The sequence below is a fragment of the Tachysurus fulvidraco genome, chromosome 10, assembly GCF_022655615.1.
Source record: "Tachysurus fulvidraco isolate hzauxx_2018 chromosome 10, HZAU_PFXX_2.0, whole genome shotgun sequence".
Classification (NCBI taxonomy): domain Eukaryota; kingdom Metazoa; phylum Chordata; class Actinopteri; order Siluriformes; family Bagridae; genus Tachysurus; species Tachysurus fulvidraco.
The window spans coordinates 6,871,316-6,895,162 of record NC_062527.1 but is presented as its reverse complement, the minus strand read 5'-3'; the positions used below and the strand labels follow the sequence as shown (position 1 = coordinate 6,895,162).

At 41.5% G+C, this 23,847-nt stretch overlaps 3 protein-coding genes across 7 annotated transcripts in view; 1 reads left to right on the top strand and 2 right to left on the bottom strand.

Moving 5' to 3' along the window:
- Nucleotides 1-369: 369 nt before the first annotated feature.
- psma4 (proteasome 20S subunit alpha 4) lies at nt 370-5,502 on the bottom strand. 2 transcript variants are annotated; one of them, XM_027173370.2, is made up of 9 exons: nt 5,398-5,502; nt 4,922-5,004; nt 4,350-4,392; nt 4,017-4,179; nt 3,428-3,505; nt 3,197-3,285; nt 2,972-3,102; nt 955-1,078; nt 370-644 (listed from the first exon to the last, which is right to left on the bottom strand). In XM_027173370.2, exons 2-9 carry the CDS (start codon nt 4,922-4,924, stop codon nt 490-492), a joined length of 786 nt encoding a protein of 261 aa, XP_027029171.1. In that variant the 5' UTR covers nt 4,925-5,004; nt 5,398-5,502; the 3' UTR covers nt 370-489. The 2 variants fall into 2 exon arrangements, with proteins under 2 accessions (XP_027029171.1, XP_027029172.1); XM_027173371.2 differs by having other exon boundaries at nt 4,922-4,945; nt 5,398-5,489.
- On the bottom strand, nt 572-21,831 carry ireb2 (iron-responsive element binding protein 2). 2 transcript variants are annotated; one of them, XM_027173053.2, is made up of 22 exons: nt 21,683-21,829; nt 19,288-19,383; nt 18,208-18,373; nt 17,933-18,070; nt 17,572-17,805; nt 17,236-17,305; nt 16,958-17,141; nt 16,087-16,226; nt 15,771-15,942; nt 15,573-15,673; nt 15,311-15,427; nt 15,027-15,186; nt 14,249-14,384; nt 13,412-13,496; nt 13,162-13,318; nt 12,919-13,043; nt 11,562-11,666; nt 11,321-11,463; nt 11,031-11,178; nt 10,311-10,433; nt 9,924-10,109; nt 7,838-9,728 (listed from the first exon to the last, which is right to left on the bottom strand). In XM_027173053.2, the coding sequence occupies exons 1-22, from the start codon at nt 21,705-21,707 to the stop codon at nt 9,615-9,617; spliced, it is 2,925 nt and encodes a 974-aa protein (XP_027028854.1). In that variant the 5' UTR covers nt 21,708-21,829; the 3' UTR covers nt 7,838-9,614. The 2 variants fall into 2 exon arrangements, 1 of the variants encoding a protein (XP_027028854.1); XR_007144150.1 differs by lacking the exons at nt 7,838-9,728; nt 9,924-10,109; nt 10,311-10,433; ... (2 more) ...; nt 11,562-11,666; nt 12,919-13,043 and adding an exon at nt 572-954 and having other exon boundaries at nt 13,048-13,318; nt 21,683-21,831.
- Nucleotides 21,804-23,847, top strand: part of slc25a44a (solute carrier family 25 member 44a) — an 8,577-nt gene continuing 6,533 nt past the window's right edge. The window contains exons 1-2 of one of the 3 annotated variants that reach the window (XM_027173055.2): nt 21,804-21,925; nt 23,055-23,746. In XM_027173055.2, the coding sequence (XP_027028856.1) occupies nt 23,113-23,746 (634 nt within the window). In that variant the 5' untranslated portion in view covers nt 21,804-21,925; nt 23,055-23,112. Of the gene's footprint in view, nt 22,042-22,161; nt 22,343-23,054; nt 23,747-23,847 lie in introns of those variants that run through there. The other 2 variants (XM_027173054.2, XM_047819730.1) reach the window with 2 other exon arrangements.

The following is a 23,847-nucleotide window of genomic DNA, read 5'->3' as shown; positions in this document are numbered from 1 at the left end:
GCAGAAAAATGATGGATTTAAAAAAAAAAAAGTAATAGTAATAATCATTTACTATTTAGAGCAATCGAAGGTACAATTAACTTGTAAACATTTTGTTTACATATATTTTATGCAACATTTTCTCTTTTAAATTAAAGTTATTTACCAAATATGGCAGTTTAGGGAAGCGGCTCTTTTCTGTAGAGAAATTCAGAAAATTGGAGATTGTTCTGGAATCTGTTCTATTACTTGACTCCTGGTCAATTAACTTAAAATATTATTAATTAAAATATCCCAGATTGTAGCCTCATGAATTAAACATACACGATGCTTAATAACAACATTTCTTTTTAAGAGTCAGCACAGCAATATGACCCATCCAGACACCAATCACTGTGTTGTGTTTATTATTGAAAAAGAAAAGAAAAAGACATACAGACAAGTGACAGTGATGTGTACTATGAATTAAACCCTTTTTGTGGACATTAAAAATTAGGAAGTGCAGGTTTCTCATTTGTCTTTCTCTTTCTGTTCCTTCTCTTTCTTGTCTTTCTCTGCTTTGGCCTCCTCTGCTTCGTGCTTCTTGATCAACTCTTCCACCTCTTTCTGTTTGAGAACCTTGATTCTGGTCTTACCGTTCTCTCGAGTCAACGTGGCGATCTCGACTAGACCAACATAAAACAGGGAGTCACGCAATTAACAGGAGAGACGGTGCAGGCTCGTGATAGCTAATAACAAACTACTGAGTTTAGACATATATTATAGATTCATTAGAAAACTCAGGACACTGTTACACCACTGCAGAACCTACAGAGCTGGACGTGTGGGTTCAGAAAGCTCTACAGCCACAGCCATGCATAATGAATTCTCAGGCATCTCAATTAACTAGTCTAAGGTATCTGTGAATTTTCCATTCTGTTCCTTTGCACGCAAATGCTCACACACACACACACACACACACACACACACACACACCTTTCTCTGCAGAGAGCTTGCTGACGTCCATGGTCTTGTTGAGCACTTTAACAGCGAGAGCGAGAGCTGCAGAGAGCGTCATCTCACCCTCTTTATAGTCCTGCTTCAGCATTGACACAGCAGCCTACAACACACACGTTTGTATTGGTTTATTAAAACACAGTGTAACATAAATCTGTTTAATATAAAGATCTATTAATCTGGTAAATAAACATGACAAAAACAAACTGAATCTGCCTTCAGATTCAGTGATGTGTTAAGCTTTCACTGTTAGGACAAAATGTTCTTGAACACACTGCCTGGCATTGCTGATACTGCCGTGCCCCCTACTGGCCAACAATTCCCCATGAACTATTTTGTTCTATTCGAAAGCACATAAACTTACATAAAGGAATCAATTGGTTTGCTGAGAACATCAATATTTTAACAAAACTATATCTATTAAAATGAAACACACAGAACACATCAGTCCCAGCAGCTGTATTTGCATTCATATACACAGAGTTAGTGGACACACTCATATACAGTATGCATAATAATTTTGTTTGAACCCTGTTTCTGCATGACAAAGCCCCCGTGCACAAAACACAGAACTCCATGAAGACACGGTGTAAGGTGAAGGTTGTAGTGAAGAACTTGAGTGTCCTGCACGGAACCCCTGACTCTGACTCAACCCCACTGAGCCCCAGACCTCCTCACGCTTACAACACCAATGTCTGATCTAATTTCACTAAAGCTATTACTAAAGCTGAATGATCACTAATCCACACAAAATCTAGTTGAAAGTGCGGAGCTTATTATAACAAAAGAGGGAATAAATCTAGAACAAGCAAATATAGGATGTGATGGTTGAGGTGCTTATATTTATCATTGTATCTGTAGTTATTATTAATAGCCATAATGTCTTACACATTGTTTATTTTTTTTATAAACTGGTTGGTTAGCTAAGAAAGATTTCTATTGTGAAAAGATCTTGGTTCATTATCCATGGAACGTTATATAGTTTATGCTGCAAAACTAAATCTAATATAATTTCATCTAAAGCTGATTTGGGAATTCGAGGGCAAGTCATAAATAAAAATGTGGGCTACATGAAATTACTTTACTAACCAGTTACAGCTCAGGAATAGTTGAGAATTCATTTTTGATGCCACTTTTGGTTCCTAGAACATGTGTTTTCAACAGTTTTAAGATTTTCATGTATTACAGCCTGTGCTTCAACTGTGAAGTGTTTGATAAGTCAACATTATTGTATTGCTCTGTAGCGCAGAACAGTTCAGTGAATACATTACAGAGAATTATAACAAACTCAGTTATACTTGATCTTATAGTATAAATCACTCTGGTGAAGGCTGCAGCGTGTCAGACTAGATCATTTAGATAACACTGAGCCTCACTTATTAAGCTGGATACAAACACGTTCATTCAGAAATGTTTTGGGGCGAACATTTAAGCAAAATGTGAGTCTCCTACTCATGCTTATGATTGTGCGTCTTTAAATTTACACAAAAGAAAGAGAGACACATTTTCTGTGTTTCACTCAAATGCATCTTACTCGTGACTCCTAAGTGTTTTGCAGCGAGTCCAGGTTTTGGCTAATGGAGTGTGATGGAGCTGGCTAGTGGCAGGTAACATTGCTAACTGGGGAAAAAAATCTCACTGCATCAGATTAAAACAATTTTTTTCTTTTTGCTATGATACATTAATGATGTTAAGTGTCCAACGGAGGAATTTTATTACTTAGCAGTTTGTGATGTTCGCTTGTGTTACTGGTCTCCTAAGTGACTAAAACAATATCGTCAGATCTTATTTAATATTTATTTTAAAGTATTCTAAAAACACTTTTCTGGAGATCTGTCATTGTGTTCTCTCCCCACCTCCGTTCTCATGTGATTACAAAACACAGACTTTACACCCTAGTGTTATTTAGAAATCTGGAGAGATTCCTGTTGTATCTTTCCCATGCCTGCACATCTACTACACCACAACACTACACAGTGTGCAGACAAACACTTACTGCGCTGTTGTTGCCGATGCAGGTAGCCTTCCAGCCTCCGTAGTTTCCACTGGGGTCGCTCTGGTAAAGCTGGAAGCCGTAGTGTTTATCCCAGCCCATATACAGCAAAGACACACCAAACGGTCTTTTCCCTGTGCACACAAACACAGCAGCAGAAGAGATATATTCAAGAGATATTTCCAAAATTGAAAATAGTAAACTTTCTGCCAAAGATGAAGGTGATACCTCCAAACTGTGTGTAGGCTTGTTTGATGTCACACAGGGCTGTAACCAGCTGTTCACAAGGGATAGGCTCCTGGTACTGGAGGAGATACCTGTACACCCGTGTATATACACACACACACACACACACACACACACACACACACACACACACACACACAGTCTTGTACGGTGAAATACATAATGCTCTATTACTAAAATGTAAGCGGTCTAAAATAGAATGAATTCTCTTACCTCTGTGCGATTAGCCTAAGTTCGTTCGTGAGGACATTGGCATCAGATGTGATTCCTGCAACGCTGCATGCCATGTCTCTGTAACAATAAAATAACATTTAAAATAAAAATGTAGGGTGAAAAAAATGTACATACAAATTAGGCTTTATAACTACATCCAGTGATGTTTATCTTTGATTATATTAAACTACTAGAAGATTAGCAAAAAAACATCAGAGTACACTTGAGTCTTCGGCCTTATTCACCCAGATTATACAAAAGATTAATCAACATTTGAATCTGGACTGTTCGGCATAAATGTTTTTCACTCTTCATTATAATATCAGACTATTATTTCCTGTAAGCCCCGAACCCTCCCTCCATAATCACACAGTCTCTCTTTCTTCCACAGTCAAAGGAGAATGTTTCGAATTTATTAATTCGCAATACAATCCATCAGCATGTGTTTGTCCTAGTTAACATTACACAAGCTGACACGATGACCAACTTATTACAAATAAACCTAGGAACGGAAAGGGAAAAAAGGCCCATGTGAGAAATTTTTTTTTTAGCCTGGAGGTTTATTACAGACCAATATTTGACCACTTACTCGTTAAGTTTGTAGATCTTCTCTGAAAAAAACACCTCATCCAGTAGCTTGTGGATGTTCCTTCTCTCTGCTGCCAGCAACACGCCATCATTGGCTAAAATCCCTAAACAGCTTCCGGCATGGCCGATAGCCTCCATGGCGTATTCCACCTGATAGAGACGTCCTGTTAGAGACAGAGGAAATGAGTCAGTGAAAGATAGCTCGGTATATCTATCTCTATAAAGAATGGATTTCTATCAGAACTTTTAACTGGGCTTTTTAAATCATTAGCTGTGCTTATGAGTGACAATATATTCTGATCCTAGTGATTTAATAAACACTAATGATACTGACCTTCAGGGGAAAAGATGGTGGTTCTTGAATCATATCTCCGAGACTACATACAAACACAAATGATCAGATTTCTCACAAACACACACACACACTCACACACACACTCACACACACACTCACACACTCACACTCACTCACTCACACACACTCACTCACACACACTCTCACACACACTCTCACTCACACACACACTCACTCACACACACACTCACTCACACACACACTCACTCACACACACACTCACTCACACACACACTCACTCACACACACACTCACTCACTCACACACACACTCACTCACACACACACTCACTCACACACACACTCACTCACACACACACTCACTCACACACACACTCACTCACTCACACACTCACTCACTCACACACTCACTCACTCACACACACACTCACTCACACACACACTCACTCACACACACTCACTCACACACACTCACTCACACGCACTCACTCACACACACTCACTCACACACACTCACTCACAAACTTTTGGCATGCAATCAAGAAATAAATGACACTTTATCCTTGAAGCCTGGGACTTGGAATAACTCACCATCGCGACTGTTTATTAGAAATCCTGCAAAAATACAGAAGAGAAATGAGGAGCTGCTGTTTGCGGGAATCAGAGTGACGTTGCTGAGGAAACCGGAAGAAACAGAAACAGAAAGTAAGGCGCTAGCTAAGGAGTTAGCATTCATAAACAACTTAGCTAGCTAACATTGTGGACAAAAATCCGGTGTGGTATAAACTCGGCTTATTTCTAACGCACATCGCAATCACTTTAGAGTTCTCAAAGTGTAGCTACACTCAACGGTGTACATTAGTTCGACAGAAGCGCCCCAGTGGAGCGGAAGCTAACAGCGAGCATGAAGCAGCAACTTTTGCTTCTGTCGCAATGTACAAAAAATACCTCATTACATACACACACACTCACATAAATACATACTTCACGGTAAACCGCTATAAGCATAGCATATATTTTAATTTTGTATTGCATGTATTTAACTATAACAAACATTAATGAGTTACCTGACACAATGCTGTGTTGTTCTAGCCGGAGATGCTGCCTGACCGGCGGGGAAGGTACAGATCACTTTACGGCCGCCCGCGCGCTAACAGCGCCATCCAGCGGCCGGAGGACTAAAGTAAATTATTTAAAAGTTTCTTATTTTATTACAAACATCAAATGTTGACTCCAAATGTGACCAAAAGCATCAAACATTCCTTCTACCTGCACTAATGGAACAACTGAACACCCAAGTATTCACAAACTTTAATTCGAATACACAATTACTTTACATTGTACATATTGTGTGCAATTAGAACTTTCTGTCATTATTTAAGAAATACAATAAAAGGAGAAGGGGGACATGGTGGCTTAGTGGTTAGCACGTTCGCCTCACACCTCCAGGGTTGGGGGTTCGATTCCCGCCTCCGTGTGTGGAGTTTGCATGTTCTCCCCGTGCCTCGGGGGTTTCCTCCGGGTACTCCGGTTTCCTCCCCCGGTCCAAAGACATGCATGCATGGTTGATTGACATCTTTGGAAAATTGTCCGTAGTATGTGATTGCATGTGTGTGTGCCCTGCGATGGGTTGGCACTCCATCCAGGGTGTATCCTGCCTTGATGCCCGATGATGCCTGAGATAGGCATAATTTCCCCGTGACCCGAGGTAGTTCGGATAAGTGGTAGAAAATGAATGAAAGAATGAATAAAAGGAGCAAGAGTGCAGCCCAAACATGATGTGGCCTGGGCACAAAGCACTCAGGCTGAGATGCAGTATAACCTGCTGTTTTATACAGCTCTAATAAGATATTAATATTGAAGAAACAATACATCCAAATGTTTTTATCAAGTTTGGGGTAAAAATACATCAAAAATGTTTTTTCTAAATGAAGGGGGTATATTAGAGTTTTATTAGTTTTATTTTGACACCATAACACATTACTCAGATAGCTAGCTTGTTGGCGAACAGGGTATTCGGATCAAAGTTATTCTCATGATGTAATAATGTACAAGGTGCATAGCCGGATTGCTGAAATAGATAAATTAATATGAGCATTACAGCAATTAGGAAAAAATAAACAAAGCCTACCATTAAGTTCAGAAACTTGGTGAGTGAAATTCTACCGCCATTGTGCATTTTTTCCTCCCTCGGTTATCTTTTCTTCTTTAGCACAACAAGCATTTTTGTTTAACATGCATCGGCTCATCAATTATTTTCCATAACATACACTTATTTGTACAATCAAAACAGATGAAATCTGAATGTAAAGGTCATCCTTCTGGAGATTTTGAGTGCTTTATTTGTCATTCATTCTCACAGAATCAACCTTTTTATATACACTGTTCAAAAAAATAAAGGAAACACAAACAACACAATGTAACTCCAAGTCAATCACACTTCTGTGAAATCAAACTGCCCACTTAGGAAGCAACACTGATTCAATTTCAACAATCAATTTCACATGCTGTTGTGCAAAAGGTGGGGGTTGTGCTTAAAGCCCAACACCGGGCAGGACGTTTGGTATTTGCCAGAGAACACCAGGGGCCACTGGCGCCCTTTGCTCTTCACAGATAAAAGCAGGTTCACACTGAGCACATGTGATAGACGTGACAGAGTCTGGAGACGCCATGGAGAACGTTCTGCTGCCTGCAACATCCTCCAGCATGACCGATTTGGCAGTGGGTCAGTAATGGTGTGGGGTGGCATTTCTTTGGAGGGCCGCACAGCCCTCCATGTGCTCGCCAGAGGTAGCCTGACTGCCATTAGGTACTGAGATGGGATCCTCAGACCCCTTGTGAGACCATATTCTGGTGCGGTTGGCCTCCTAATGCTAGACTTCATGTGGCTGGAGTGTGTCATCAGTTCCTGCAAGACGAAGGCGTTGATGCTATGGACTGGCCCGCCCGTTCCCCAGACCTGAAACCAGTTGAGCACATCTGGGACATCATGTCTTGCTCCATCCACCAACACCACAGACTGTCCAGGAGTTGGCGGATGCTTTAGTCCAGGTCTGGGAGGAGATCCCTCAGGAGACCATCCACCACCTCATCAGGATCATGCCCAGGCATTGTAGGGAGGTCAAACAGGCACGTGGAGGCCGCACACACTACTGAGCCTCATTTTGACTTGTTTTAGGGACATTACATCAAAGTTGGATCATCCTGTAGTGTGTTTTTCCACTTCAATTTTGAGTGTGACTCCAAATCCAGATCTCCATGGGTTAATAAATTTGATTTTCATTGATAATTTTTGTGATTTTGAAGTCAGCACATTCAACTATCTAAAGAACAAAGTATTTAATAAGACTTTCATTCATTCAGATCTAGGATGTGTTGCTTAAGTGTTCCCTTTATTTTCTTGAGCGGTGTGTGTGCTGTATATACAGTAGTAGCAGTGTACATGTAGTGATATATAGAAAGTTATTTCTTAACTTATTTTTCCCTATTTGCAAAAAAGCAACACTGTCATTCTTGATAAAGTTTATTAAAAATGAGTTACAACAGCAAAACTCAACAGAAGTTATTTTCTCCACCTTCCTCAAGTCATCTCTCCTGTTGCATCCGTCATTTTTTTACAAATGGTGCAAAACAGTCGGAAGAGCTACATCCTGAACTACTCTACACGCTTACTTTTGTCTGATGTACTAATGTTTAAGATGCACAAAATAAAAAACAAACATGGAATCTAGAAAAGATGACCTTTTCAAGGCAGACGTTATACCATTGTTATGTTCATTCTGTTTTGGCATAATAAAAGTTTTGCGATACCGGGAAAGGATTTTAAATGGTTTTGGTGAGAAAATAGTGCTTTAAAAAAAAAAAATACATGGCTGTCTACTTGTACCCCTAGCATCTAATTAAAGCTAATTAAGATTTTTCTGAACAATAAATTAAATTAAAATAATAAAAAAAAAAGACGTATAATGAAGGTCAAGTGTTTTGTTTGCCTCTAATGAATAAATCGTTAACAAATCAAGTATTTGGTTTACAATCTAAACATACCAATCAGTTCAAGTTTGGGTGGGGGGGGGTATTTGGGTGGGTAAAGTCTGGAAATATAAATTGAAAAAAATAAAATAAAATAAAAATAATCACACTCGTAATTCCAAGTCGGATGGATTGCGGCACAGTAAGCCAAAGATGTCGAGCTGTTTTATTTCAGACAGATTAAAACATCAAATCTTTACAACTAAGTGGATTTTCTTTACCTGTTTGGTTTATTTGCCTGTAGTGTGGGTTTGTGGCATTCTTTTTTTTTTTTTAAACTGTGACTGATTTACATCAATTCCCATCTCTCTTAGGACACTTTAAAAAACATCCATAAGTCGATTCGATCTGATAAGTGCCGGCTCCTGTAATACACCACAGACGGAATAATAATAATAATGATGATACTGATACTATATTTATTTCAGTTACTAAATCAGGCCCTGAAGAAACAGGCTCCGTCCATTAAGAAACAGACACAAAGCGACAAACAAATGATTTCACGCTGGATCGGATGAAAAATAAATAAAGTAATACGTGATTTTTTTAATCCTCACAAAGTTGAGGACTTTTTAAAAACTGGGTTAATGAGGTTAGGCATTGAGTTTGACTTTGTACACTTACAAACATCTGAAAAAACATCAAAAAACAAACAAAACAAACAGCAACAGAAAGGAATCCGTCATGGCCTCTAAGCGCTAAAGCAGTACGTAAAGCCTGTAAGTATCAGACGGAGATGCACCGCCGTATGTGGGTGTGTGTGGACATCGTAAGAGCGTAGCACCGGTTCCTCTAATCTTTTGCGAACGACGTGTCCACCGATGTGCTGAACAGGCACCGCGAACATGCACCGTGGCCTGGTGGAGAAATCCAGAGTCGACCCAGAGTTTTTAGGACGCCACAACTTTGTGCAGAGTCGGAATTTCTTTCGCATTTCTGTGGGACGGCGAATTTAAAGAACGAAACAGCAGAGACATTGTTAAGAGCAAGAAAAAAAAAGTCTTCTGGTAGACATTATTAGGAAGAGTGACAGCAGAAAACAGGCACAACAAAGTTCAAGGCCCGAAAATAAAAGTCACAGGCTTTCGCCCCGGAGCCGTCGCCGGGCGTACAACAGCCCTTCACGTCCGGTCGATCTGTGGCCCGACCTGGCTGGACATCAGCAGGCTTAGCTCAAACAGTCTCACTCAGTGCCCCTGAGGCGGATCGTGTGAATTATCTGAGAGCAGGCAGGACAAAGAGAAAGACCGAGACGTTACTTCAGCATACTGCGGGCCTCAAATTTCAGAATGCCTCCGTGTCTGTAAAACGTCACGTCCATCTCGTTCTCTAACAGCGCCACCACGCTGAAGCTCTTTCCAGTGCTGGTCTGAAACACAAACAGATTTCACAAGACCTCAGTGAAAGCCAACATGTCCCTTAATCACCTCACACAACATACAGGCTATACCTGTAAAACGTGAGTATGTGTGTGTAATTGTATAGAAAATGGCGTGTATTTCTGCTTGTGCTGAAGTAATAAACCGCTCTAAAGCAGATCTGTCAGAAGACTCGGATTCCCTACCAGCACGGTTAGCTCTTGCTGAGGGTTGATCTGCTCTGGGATGGAGATGGAGAACCTTTCTTTCCCACAGAGCCCCAGGGATTCAGCAGTCTGGCCAGGGAGGAACTGCAGAGGAGCGATGCCCATTCCCACCAGGTGGTTCTTATGCATCTTTTCAAAACTCTCAGCGATCACTGCCCGCACTCCCTGTAACAAGTCAGGGGACATGTAACTACACAATAGTGACATATCAGCTGTACTGTCTAAAGTGTGTGTGTGTGTGTGTGTGTGTGTGTGTGTGTGTGTGAGTGTGAGAGTGTGTGTGAGTGAGTGGATTGAGTGATTGGAGTGAGTGAGTGGAGTGAGTGAGTGTGTGAGTGAGTGAGAGAGAGAATAAGAGTGATGTACCAGTAGGTAAGGTCCTTTGGCTGCCCAGTCTCGTGAGCTGCCTGAGCCGTAATCTTTTCCTGCCAGGATGATGAGAGGAACGCCGTCTCTTTGATAACGCTCCGCCGCCTCGAACACGTCCATCTAACACAGATCAAACACACAAACTCCATCACTTCAGTGAAATGTTTACTTCTTCAAATATAAGAATGGGTTTTGCAGCTCTAGAAAAAAGTGCAGATGTTTATGCAGAGCCTGGACTACAAAAACTGAAGGGCAAAAAAAAAAGAAAAAAAAGAAAAGAAAAAGAAAACAACCAGGGGATTTATTTTGACTTTTTTTGCTAGATACATTTTTAGAGTATTTTTTATTTTGCAATTTAATTTAATGAAAACGATCCTGTGCCCCTGCAAAAATCGTCAGCTTCATAACATTTTTTCTTTTTTTCTGGAAAATAAAGTTTGACATGACAGCTTTTCTTCCATAAGCAAAAAACAAAACAAAACCTTGCTAAAACAGAATCTCATACACGCAAACATTTTTTTATTCTTATTTTTTTAAGTCATCATGGCAACATTTCCTTTACGTAAGAAAGAAAAAATTGGTGAAGGAAACAGAACAGAGTGTCACAGAGTTGTGCTAAAGTAAACAGTGTGCATGAGAAAATAAGAACCGTGTCCTTTCAAAGGCTTTGTATTGGACTGGATGCGAGTATCGTGTGGAAACCTGCTTGATTCTCACCGTCTGTCCTGATGGGACGTGCACGGTTTTGGGACCGGGTTTGCCGACGAGAAGGTTCAGGAGTTTAATGCTGGCAAAAGTTCCTCTAGTCATCACGGCATCGTTGCCTCTCCGAGCGCCATAAGAGTTGAATTCGCGAGGTGTCAAGCTGGAAGACCAAAGAAACCAAATATCATCATACTGTGATACATTAGCTAGAACACAGAATTAATAATCTGTCAATCCTCTGAACAGAATATTCACACACTTCACAACGGGCTGCATGTAAAGTATTTGGTGTCTCTGGTTACCGTTTGCTCTGTAGGTACTTGGCGGCTGCGCTGACGCGTGCGATGCTGCCGGCTGGAGAGATGTGGTCAGTGGTGACTTTGTCCCCCAGAAACAGCAGAACGTGTGCATTATCAATAGAGCCAGGAGGACAAATGTCTTTAGACTGACGGGGAAAAGAGAGCAGAACAAAAGAAAAGCTCAGGTGCTCGGCTCTCCTCTGAGAAACGCATCCGAAACGTGCTGAAATAAAAAGTGACTCACAAGCTTGTTGAAAAACGGAGGGCAGCGAATGTAAGTGGACTTGGAGTCCCAGGGGAAGAATACAGAGTCTGGAGCGTCTAAGCTGTTCCAAAACGTGCTTCCTTTCTGAAAATGTAAAAATCAGATGACACAAAATGCGTCAGACTCCGCCGAGACCAATAAACAGGTTTTCTTAAAACAAATAAAAGTAATTCGTTCAATAGCTTAAATGTTTTATATTCTGCACTATTTCTAGTTCTCTGTTGAAATGTCTGATATCGATCATATCGTGTCTGATCTCTCTTGTTGAAGCCTGTGATCAGAGAACACTCATACCCCTTTTTCCACCAAAAAGAACCGGGTGCTGGTTCAAAGTTGGTTCCACTGGCGAACCTTCTAAGAACCGGTTTGCCTTTCCACCGGTTAGAGAGACGTCACAGAGCCGAGTCTGACGTCATTGTATACGCGTTACGTTTCCCAGCAACGTTAGCGCAGCAGCGGCAAACACAAACACATCAACAATGGCGGATGTTGCTTTACTGTTAATGCTCATAGCTTTGTGAACCTACATTGGCATCCAAATGTGGCGAAACCTAAGTGTACGTGCAGCTCCGTGTAATCTGTATAAACGGAGGTTGTAATCGATAGAGTACATAACGTTATTTTATCATTAACACAGAAAAAAGTTAGCCTTAGCATGTAGCTACCTACTATCATGTGTGCTGATAATGTTTCATATCGCGGTAAAGTAAAAGTGTATTGAACATTAGTATACTTAAGGTACATTATCAAATGCGCTAACAGTAGCCCCGCCCCAGCCCCGCCCACAGGCCCTGACGCAAGCGATTCTTAAGTCTAGACCAGCAACGTTTTGGTGCTACTTAAGAACCTTTTCCTGGTTCAGAGCCGGTGCTTTAGCTGTCGAAAAAGAAAGAACTGGTTCTAAATTAGGCTCTGGCTCCGAACCAGCACTCAAACTGCCTCGTGGTGCACACCATCATTAATGTAAATGAATGTAAAACAGAGACGAAACATTCGACTGTTCATGCAGGTTGTTGCCAGTAATATAATTTGAAATGAAAACTCTTGTATTAAATTAAATTAAAAGTACTTTCACTAATGCACCAATGTATGTTCTCAAACAGTATTTCTCTTCACTGGAACTTGGACTCAAACACTGTTCCAGCATGACAATGTCCCTGTGCACAAAGCACAGAGCTCCATAAAGTCATGGTGTGTTAATGTTGGAGTGCAGAACTCGAGTGTCATGTATCTTACATGGCTCTTCCTTTCTCAGCAGCTGACGATTCTCAAAGACGAAAGAAAAAAAAAAGAAAAAAAAAAAAAAGCACAAACGCACAACAGCTCCGTTAATCACCTGCATCCTGCTCCTGAGCTCTGTGAATATGGAGGCGATGACCATGTGCTCCTCTACATTCTGCACTTCTTCTTTAGATGGCCACACGTCCTTCAGGAACACCTCCTTTCCTTTACTGTTCACACCTACACACACACACACACACACACACACACACACACACACACACAATTACAGCACATCAAGACACTCACATTTCTCAGTCCACTTCAGCAGTAAATACGATCACGTGCTAGGGCTTACCGAGTGGCTCTTTCTCGAAATCGATCCCAATTGTGCCCGCAATGGCGTATGCCACCACTAGAGGGGGTGAGGCTAGGTAGTTGGCACGCACACAGTCGCAGAGACGCCCCTCGAAATGCCTGTTACCGGACAACACTCCACAAGCGATCAAATCTCCCTAACGAGCACAGACACACACTGCGTCAAGTCATTGTGTAGCGTGTCGACATGCTTCATGGTGAAATACAAGCAGATATTAACGACATCATACCTGTTTGATGGCATCTACTACAGGTTCAGGTAAAGGAGCCGTGTTTCCTACACAGGTGGCACATCCATAGCCAATCACCTCAAACCTGGAGCATGAAAAATAATCTTGTACATTTATCTTTATTAAAAATGTATTACAAAAATATTTAAGTCTATCAAAATGCCATAAATGTAAATGTTAAATATCCTGAGAGAGCATCCAGCAACAATTTCTGATCTGTCGCAAGATTATCAAATCCCAAAAACTATTATAAATGTGCTCAGACATTAAAAGTTGCCCCCTGTTAACAGTTCCATTAATAAGGAAAGATCCTTCTGTGTTGAAGCTCTCCAGAAGGTTCCACATGGCATGTGAGATATATATATATATATATATATATATACACACATATATATACATACACACACACACAGTTAAAGGCACTGTGTTCCTCATCTAATATACACTCACTGTCCACTTTATTGCTTCTGTAACTGTCGCTCACTTCAAAAAAAAAAAAAGCACTATTTATAGAATAAAATAGAATAAATATATTTGTTCTGATAACAACATGCCACGATTAAAGTCACAGATTTCTCAGACTTTTTCTTCATTCTGTTGCTTGATGTGAACGGAAGCTCTTGATCTGCATCTGTATGACTGTATAAACTCTGCTGCTGTGATTGATTGATTTAATAACTGCATGAATGTGAAGATGTTAATAAAGTGAATAGTGAGTGTACGGATATAGTATGCATGCATGCATGTATGTATGTATGTATGTATGTACTGTATGTATGTATGTATGTATGTATGACAAGCAACAACCTGTGTGTGTGTGTGTGTGTTTGTGTTTACCCAAGCTGGCTGAGGTAAGGCAGCACTCTGCTGGCACTGAGGTAGTGTGTAACCATGCCACTCCCTGGAGCGAGGCTAGTCCTGATGTAAGGCTTCACAGTAAGTCCTGCCTCCACCGCTTTCTTTGCCAAGAGGCCTGCCAGCACCACACATTACTTTAGGAGTGACTCTTTATATTAAACCACAAACACTCCCGATTTTTAGAGCATTCCTCCAAATCCCCCAAACTTTCTACATACTGAATAAAACACCTAATTCAAAATATCCAACATGAATTTATTTGTCTAACCAATAGAAGGTGAAATGAATGTCTTTTGAAAGCAGAGACCCAATACGATCGCATTACCATGAACTTTATCATTAGAGATTTGTTTATTCGTGTACCGTAATGTAACGTAGACGCCGTCTGTGGCTCGTTTTTACACAGGAATCGTATTTAGCAATTTTTAAGAATCTCTTCTGATTCGTTACCTGTGCTCTCTACATAGTGTATAACAAAGTCTTTATAAAGCTTTGGGAGTATTTTTATATTGCATAATAAACACGTTCTTCCGGTTTGCTTCCTCTCTTTGACTCGATAACTCATCTTATTTCAAATTCGTACTGAACTGATCATAAAATAAGTTTTTCCCCTCACTTTGTGTTCGGCTACAGATCGGTAAGCAGGATTTGACTGGTGTCATTTACAAGGCTGTTACCTGCCCAGCTCTCCTTCTCTACCTGTACCTGATGCACGACGGTGTAACTCTGTACCATATGGATGCAGGTAAACTCTCACCTGCGGTGAGCATGACAGAAGGGTTGCAGTTGTTGGTGCAGCTGATGATGGCAGCGATGACGACTGATCCGTGTGAGAGCGCGTATTTGTTGCCGTCGTGCAGAAAGTCCACCGTGGTGCTTTGCTTTTCCTTCGGTACGTGGAACCCTTTAAAACCGACCTGATTAAAACAAACATCAGAACGAGTTACTGCAATGATCTGGATCGTCATGTTCACATGGTTATCATCTATAAACCTATATCTCCACAGGCTTACTGAGTAATCCCGGTGCACACTGACTTGCCTTTTCATTGAGGCAGTTAAGGAAATCCTCCTTCATGCAAGTGACAGGTACTCGGTCCTGTGGCCGTTTGGGTCCACTCACATTGGGGATGATGGAATTCAGGTTTATTTCTATGACCTGCACAGGAGAGAATGTGTACATCATAAAATTATTAGCAAAAACAAACCTAAACAAAGCCTCTGCAATAAAAAGCAGATATCCTGTACGTGTCTCTCTGTCTGCCTCCGGTCTCTATACGGATCTGAATACTAAGCAAGATTACCTCAGTATAATGCGGATCCTCTGATGGTTCAGTGAGGCTCCGAAACAGCTTTACGGATTTAAGATAAGTCTCCAAGATTTCAAGTTTCTCCTCTGTGAAGTCTTACAAAAACAAATTAAAAATATATAGATCAGATATAAGGACAATCAGGGAGCGTATGTGAGTAAGAAACGGAACGGGAGAACGCTGTGTGCTTACTGGTCTGTTTAAAGTGCTTGAGTGTGATGTCGTCTACAGGAAAAAAGCTGACAGTGGCGCTGTATTCGGGACACATGTTAGCAATGGTGGTTCGGTCTGCAGCGGAGAGCTGAGACATACCTGGGCCAAAGAACTCAACAAACTTCCCACTGATACCAGCCTGGCGCAAGTGCTGCACACACACAAAAACACTGGTTTACACCACATACACCGGTACTAATGTCTTTTTATCCAGTCTGTGTATTTATACATAGCAGCTACACTTAGTGGAGCAAAATATACTACAGACACACATAGGAAAATACTGTAGGTTTACCTTAGTGATTCCGAGGACTATGTCTATAGATGTAGCCAGAGTGTTGACGGATCCCACTAGCTTACATCCAACAACATGAGGAAGCGTGAAAGAAACCGGCTGACCCAGCATTACTGCCTCTGACTCTATACCTCCTACTCCTGAGAGGCAGACAGATAGAGAGAGGAACAGAAATGACAGTAGAAAGGGGAAATGAGGGGGGGGGGATCACGAGAGAGAGAGAGGGAGGGAGAAAGAGATGGAGAGAGAGAGAAAGAGAGCGAGGGGGGAGCGAGAGCAAAAGAGAAAGAGAGAGTGCAAAACAAAAAGGGAGAGAGAGCAAAAGTGAGAAAGAGAGCAAAAGTGAGAGAGAGAAAGAGCATAAGTGAGAGAGAGAGAGAGAGAGAGAGAGAGAGAGAGAGAGCAAGTGTGAGAGTGAGAGAGAAAGAAAGAGCGAGAGTGTAAGGAAGGAAGAGAGGAGCAGAAATGACAATCAAAAAAGGAAAGGGAGAGGGGGAAAGAGGGAGAGAAAGGAACGAAGAGAGAGAGAGGAGAAAAAGGAAGAAAGAGGAGCAGATATGACAATGGTAAAAGGAGAGAGAGAGAGAGAGAGAGAGAGAGAGAGAGAGAGAGAGAGAGAGAGAACCAAAATAAAAGTGGCGAAGAAAAAGGGAGGTGAGTGAGCAATCAAGTGAGTGAGTGAGTGAAAATACACAGGCAGATAGGAGAGACAGACAGCGGGAATGGGCAAGACAGAAAGAAGATTAAGATGCGAGTCAATGGGGATATAACAAGAGAAGGTTACATAGTTAATACCTACAGCTCTATTTGTGCAAGATTTGTAATGAGAAAAGCTGTGATCGAAGCTCTGTTCCAATCAGAATCCACTCACCCCAGCCAAGTACACCAAGGCCATTGATCATGGTAGTGTGGGAGTCTGTCCCTACTACACTGTCAGGGTAAATAAGACCCTCACTCTCCTGCACCACACGAGACAGATACTCCAGATTAACCTGATGTACTGCGCCAAAGTCTGGAGGAACCACGGTCACATTCTTAAACGCTTTCGAACACCACTGTGGAAAACCAGCAAACAAGAAGCCATGACATCTCATGGTACAACCTGCACACAGTACAAGTGCCATGTTGAGCGCCACACGCTGGACTCACCTTGAAGAACTTAAGTCTTTCTTTATTTCTTATGAGCTCCATCTCCTGGTTTTTGAGAGCAGTCTCTGGCCTGTAGACATGAAGGAACAAAGCAGTTATCCTTCACGTCTTCGAGTGAAGATCGATCAGCGAAACTATTACCACAGTGGCACGCAGATACACACACCTCATCAAATACACACACCCGATCACAGAGACACGCCCCAACAGTCTAATTTTAACCATATTAAACCAACATTAGAAAATCTAAAAAAAAATCTAAAAAGAAAAAAAAACATTTAAAAAGGTAAAAAAATAAAGAACATTTCTTTTGCAGACACAAAAGATGAATCTTACTCAGAAACCGGCTTTAGGTGGAAAGGACACAGTAGTGGCGTGTTTTCAATCTGTACTGCCGTGTCTCTAGTGGGCAAGTCGGTGCAGGATCCCTTGGAGCAACCTCCTCTCTGACCTCCACACTGAGCACCGGTGCTGGCGTGATGGCCACGTGGGGCGGGACGTCCAGGAACAGATCGAGGCCCTGGCCCCTGCCCATCACCTCCACCAGGGTTAGGTGCATTTTGGATAGCACTGAGAAATTAACAAACAAAAACTGGATGAATGAATGTTAAATAAACAAATGTATTTTTTTATCTTTAATGATCAATCTAAATATGGGTTTGTCACTGGTGTAATCTGAGCTCCTGATGGACTTTACCACTTGCTGAAGTCAATCTGTAGTGAGTGATCTACTATAAGGTCAGTGGGACATTTGGGGTTGATGAGGTTGGGGTCGATACCATTCTTGGCTACAGCATCTCTCATAGCTGCCAGGTCCACCATGGCTGGAATACCTCTGTGAGGAACATCACACACATTCGGCCAAACAAAGAAATATTACAGACCAAGACTAGGACACTTCAAGAAACACAGAAATTAGTGAGGGAAAAAAAATAATAAAAATCTTGTAGTGCCAGGCTACACTTGACTCACGTGAAGTCCTGCAGCAGCACTCGTGCTGGGGAGAAGGGGACCTCGGCCTCGTTCTGACGCTCTTCCCAGTCCAGGACACTGTACACGTCCTCCCGTTTCACGTAAAAGCCGTCACACTTCCGGATCGCGGCCTCGAGCAGCACGCGGATACAGTACGGCAGCCGCTCTGACGTGCAAAGATGACATGAGAAATCTCTCAACGTGACCGTCACCAGCGAGTCTTTGACCAATGCTGTACATCTTGCAAAACATTTTAAATAATCCAGCAATAAGCAAATGTTAGAATCTGGGTGACAACATAGCAGAATTGGCTGTTCTCTCTGAGAGTAAGGGACATACTGTCTTCCCCCCGTCAATCACAGTGGCACTAGCCAGTCATGTACCCCTGTAAGCTCAGGTATGAGGAAAAGGGTCGACATCAGTGTGTTACATACAAAGATGCAGCTGTCATGTCTAACGTGTCTCAGAGGAAGCAGGCATTGGTAACTGTTGTGTATGAGATGAGAGCTTGCTGGTGAGTGGGACAAACTTGGGAGAAAATGGTGGGAATGAATGGCTGCAATTTAAATAATCCTAGCGTTCTTCTAGCCATCTAATTTCTTGAAGTCCTTTCCGAAGCTCTGGCTTGTACCATTTTCCATCAGTGTATGTTGTCCAAACCAGAGCAGACCAGAAGTGCAGAGAACAAGCTGAAGGTATCTGCCTTCGTCTGCATACATGATTAGTAATTGTCTCAGTGAGTGACAGAGGAGAAAGAGTAAGCTCCTCCAGCCTAGACAGCAGAGTCAACGTTCAGCTCTGTAACACTGTCAAAATTCAAACTCATGTAACAATAGCGTGAACATTTGCGAAGTTCATGGCCTGTTTTATTTTTTTTTAAATGAAGGGTGGCAATAATTCCGAAGGACACAAGATCCTTTCAGACTCATTTATAGCTGAAAACATCACATAACATTCCTTCAATTATTATACAGCTGTGAATTTATGAAGACACTCTCTGTATAATGTTTTGATAAAAATCAGCTATAAAAATCAGCTATAAAGCAAAAGTTATTGTCTGGTTTTGTTCCCTTTACTTACCGTACTTTGGATCTCCAAGCTTCTGAGGATTGAAGTATTTTCTAACTTCATTTTTCTCGCTTGGCAAAGTCTCAATCAAATGGCCAAACGGGTGATCTGCCAAAAAATAAAGATAGAATACAAATCAACAACTAACAAAGGTTTTTTTTTGTAGGTGTGTAAGTTTTTAGCCCTATGCAACTCTCAGCCAGTGTTTTAAAACTTTTCGGCTTGTTTTATTAGATGCAGCAGTGAGAAAACAAACCAAAACAATTAGCAAACAACCCAAAAGCATACATTTTGTTTTGATTTGGACGCCGGACTAACAGGCTTGAAAGTGCCTTAAACGACCTGTGCACAGAACACACAAAGCCAATCAGAATCAAGCCTATGGTTTGTTTTCTCACTAGAATAGAACCCCACGGTCACTAATCACATTGATGTCAACTCGCTCGCACTGTCTCATGAAACTAAAACCAAGCATCAAACTAAGTGCAATAATCAATTTCTCTATGTCCTTTAAAATAAACTGCAAGGGAAAACTGTGGGAAACAAAGTACAAGCTGAAATGTGCTTAAACTGTCAGATTCAGCACATGACATGAGTATTATTTTAGGTTAGTAAGGTTTTCCACATTTTCATGGCTCTGTAAGACATGTGTGGGCTTGGAGCAGGATTTTCCATTATAATCATCATCATCATCATCATTATTACAAGAGCAGAGGTACTCATTACAATGTTGACAGTAATTTGCAGAAAATGAGCCACTTTGGCTTTTTCTCCACAAAGACACAGAGATCATAAAATCGCTAATGATAGAGAGCTTTAAAAACAAAAACTTGTGTAAACAGCATTTATACTAATACATACCTATCCAAGCACAGAGACATGGCCAGATTATACAAATCGGCTCTTATTGCGCATCAAAAAATTATCCTTATATAGTATTGAAGTATTTTATAGTATATGGCCAAAAGTGTGTAAATCCCAGACCATCACATCCTCCTTTCCTGTTATAATGAGCTCCACTTTTCTGGCAAGATTTAGCCCACTAGATTTTGTGTTTTAGGATTAGTGATCATTCAGCTAGAAGGGCATTAGTGAGATCAGGCACGAATGTTGTAAGAGTGAGGAGGTCTGGGGTTCAGTCTAAATGTGTTCCAGTTCATCCCAAAGGTGTTCAGTGGGGTTGAGTCAGAGTCACGACACTGTACAGGACACTTGAGTTCTTCACTCTATGTTTAACCTCCACACCATGTCTAACCTCCACAACATGTCTTCATGAAGCGCTGTGCTTTGTGCACTTTGTGTCATACTGGAACAGGGTTAGAGCCTTTTATTTGCCCCCAGTGAAGAGAACACGTAACGCTACAGCACAGACATTCTAGATGATTCTTTTAAAGGCCCACAGATAGTTATGATGGTCAGGTGTCCATATACCTTTGAGCTGATTGTGTTTACTTGTTACTGCCAGAAACATATCACATCATCAGTGGAGATTTATTTATTTATTTATTATTTATTTATTTATTGTAAATAAAGGTGGCGTATGTGAATGACCATGACTGAGGAGGATGATTTACGCCATGCTTTGTTTTGTCTTGAAGGAGAAGCTACATTACGCTCTATAAACACTTGAAACGTGACATAACGTATTACTCAAGTCACACAGCTGCATTCTGTAGCTATTAAAACATATTCGTCTTCATACTAAAGCAAAAAAAAAAAAAATTAAATCGCACTCAGGGATTATGATATTATGTATGTCAAGCAAGCTTACAAACAAACAAGCTTATGTATTCTCCAGAAGAAGAAAGAAAATCCCAATACATGAAACACCCCATGCCAGTAAAGGGGAGTGGGAGGGAACGGTTTTTTTTCTCTTATCTTTGCACCATACATCCCTCTTTCTCCAAATGGTCTGCTAAAGATTACGAACCTGCGTGACTTTAAAGCTTTATGACCCTAACCACACACACACACGCATTCACACACATATATATATATATATATATATATATATACACACACACACACACACACACACACACACACACACACACACACACACACACACACACACAGACACACACACACACACACACACATTCACACACTTATCATGTTAGTGCACACATAATTCGTTCTCCAAAGTCCTCCAGGCGTAACGACATGTCTGAAGTGCGCCATTTATTCTGTATTATTGTTGATGTCAGCCGGTGCTATAAACAGTTATCTACATGCTAACTAGCCACTTAGCTTAGACCTCAAAGAAAAAGAGGGCCACGGAAATCCAGCCTTAAAACCTGCGTGTTAAAAACATCCCAGTGCAACTACAGAAACTAGACCGCAAACAGCTCGAAATGTTTAACCAAGTCAAGCAAGGCAAAAAAAAAGAACAAATAAGGGCTCTTACCTTGATGTGAGGAAGTGAGCGCCATGATGACTTCTGAAACCAACACGATTTCACTAGCGAGAACGCAGGGAAACGCCTCTCAATGAACCAACCAATCACGAGTCAGCATCAGCTGTCAAACGAGCCACGCCCCTCCGTCACGTCCTGGCGTAAGGACGCGCGACGGAAGTAGAAAGGAAGAAAATATGCACCCTTAACAACATGCCTTGTTAAAAACATGCAGGCGGTCAGTCGTCGATAAGGGTTCGAATAGATTTTTGTTTTTATAAACAGCTTTTAAGGTTTTTTAATCATGATATGATTAATAGGATGCAGTAGTTAGGTTATTTGGGAGGCGGAAATGATGGCAAGCTAAGCTGGTAAGTTAATGTGTACAAGAGAGAGAGAGAGAGAGAGAGAGAGAGAGAGAGAGAGAGAGAGAGAGAGGTCAAACAGACAGAGGGAGAGAGAGGTCAAACAGACAGACAGGGAGAGACAGAGAGAAAGAGAAACAGACAGACAGATAGACAGAGAGAGAGTGAGGTCAAACAAACTGTCATCAGGATCCTAATGCAGAAGACACAGCTGTATTTCTTCTTTTTATGACATTACACTAGCAAGTCAAATGTTTGGATCTAGAAGTCAAAGACTAAATAATAAGGTGGAGATGATAGATGAAGGGTGAGAGGAGTCTTCTGTACAAGCTCATCATGGAGGAGGTCACACATTCCACCCCATGTTGAATTATCTGTTCATACTTTAATATTTCAGTTCATTTTATTTGTCTAAAAAATAGTTGTAATTATTTTTGTATATTTCATTACTCTCTTTCATGCACATGCCTAAAAACATGATGGTTTTGTATTTATGGAATGGAAGAACTAGTTTTTCACTCCAACCTTAACACAGCATGTCTTCATGGAGCTGCTTTGTGCACAGGCACATTGTCATGCATGTTCAGTGAAGAGAACACTTACAGCATATAATATATAAATATATTCTAGATAATTATCTGCTTTCAGCTTTATGGTAACAGTTTGCTGAAGGCCTACATATGGGTGTTATAGTCAGGTGTCCATGTACTTGTGGCCATATTCTGTATATAAAGGGAGTTAGTCGCATTGCCCTTTGAACATGCCGAGGGTTTATGAAATGCACCTTACTCTCATTACTTGCAAACATCATTTCTAGACCTTTGATCTGTAGACACCAGAGCGAGCACTGACCGCATACACTGACACAGAACTCGGACACTTTTGCTGAACTCAACAGATCTGTTGTCTTGTTTTTAAGAAGTATTTTCTGGCTGCCAAAATGGGCTAACTAGATTTCTTCACTTATGGTGTTAGATATGCGTTACTCTGACATGTTCCTGTTCCTTGTGGCTGTGTAGGTCGCTAGGCTGGTGCGGCACGGTGCCGGTCGCATGAAGGTTGGCATTAGCTGGAAGTATGCAGCAGGAACGGAACATCCGGATCATCGAATGGGAAGACCTGGACAAGAGGAAGTTCTACTCCCTCGGCGTGTTCATGACGTTAACCACACGTGCCACCGTCTACCCCTTCACTCTGATTCGAACCCGGCTGCAGGTCCAGAAGGGGAAGTCACTCTATACTGGCACATTTGATGCCTTCTGTAAGATCTTTAAAGCTGAAGGTATGCGGGGACTGTACCGGGGCTTCATGATTAACACCTTCACGCTGATCTCAGGTCAAGCCTACATCACCACCTATGAGCTGGTTAGGAAGTACGTCTCTCAGTATTCTTCCAATAACACAGTCAAGTCACTGGTGGCTGGTGGCTCAGCCTCACTGGTGGCTCAGAGCATCACCGTGCCCATTGACGTGGTCTCCCAGCAACTCATGATGCAAGGCCAGGGGGAACATCTCACACGCTTTAAGCTCAAGTCCAAGAAGGCTGTGACCACATCTAAGCACAGGTTGACTTTTGGCCAGACCCGGGACATTACCGTGCAGATTTTCGCTGCAGACGGTTTTCGGGGGTTTTACCGTGGCTATGTGGCGTCTCTTCTCACCTACATTCCTAACAGCGCTGTGTGGTGGCCTTTCTATCACCTTTATGCAGGTGCTCTTACTTCTTACTGTTCTCATGGACATACTTTCTGTGCCTTTCATCATAACACAACATACTGATTATACACTGATTCAGCAGCACTGGAAGCCACA

Coding starts and splice junctions, on each gene's coding strand:
- psma4 (XM_027173370.2), bottom strand. Junction 4,180..4,349: donor CACCATCTTTTCCCCTGAAG/GTCAGTATCATT, acceptor TGTCTCTAACAG/GACGTCTCTATCAGGTGGAA. Junction 1,079..2,971: donor GCATCGGCAACAACAGCGCA/GTAAGTGTTTGT, acceptor TGTGTGTTGTAG/GCTGCTGTGTCAATGCTGAA.
- ireb2 (XM_027173053.2), bottom strand. CDS start 21,707: ATGGCGCTCACTTCCTCACATCAAG. Junction 15,428..15,572: donor AGGATCCGCATTATACTGAG/GTAATCTTGCTT, acceptor TCTCCTGTGCAG/GTCATAGAAATAAACCTGAA. Junction 10,434..11,030: donor ACGTCCCATCAGGACAGACG/GTGAGAATCAAG, acceptor GATCTGTGTTAG/ATGGACGTGTTCGAGGCGGC.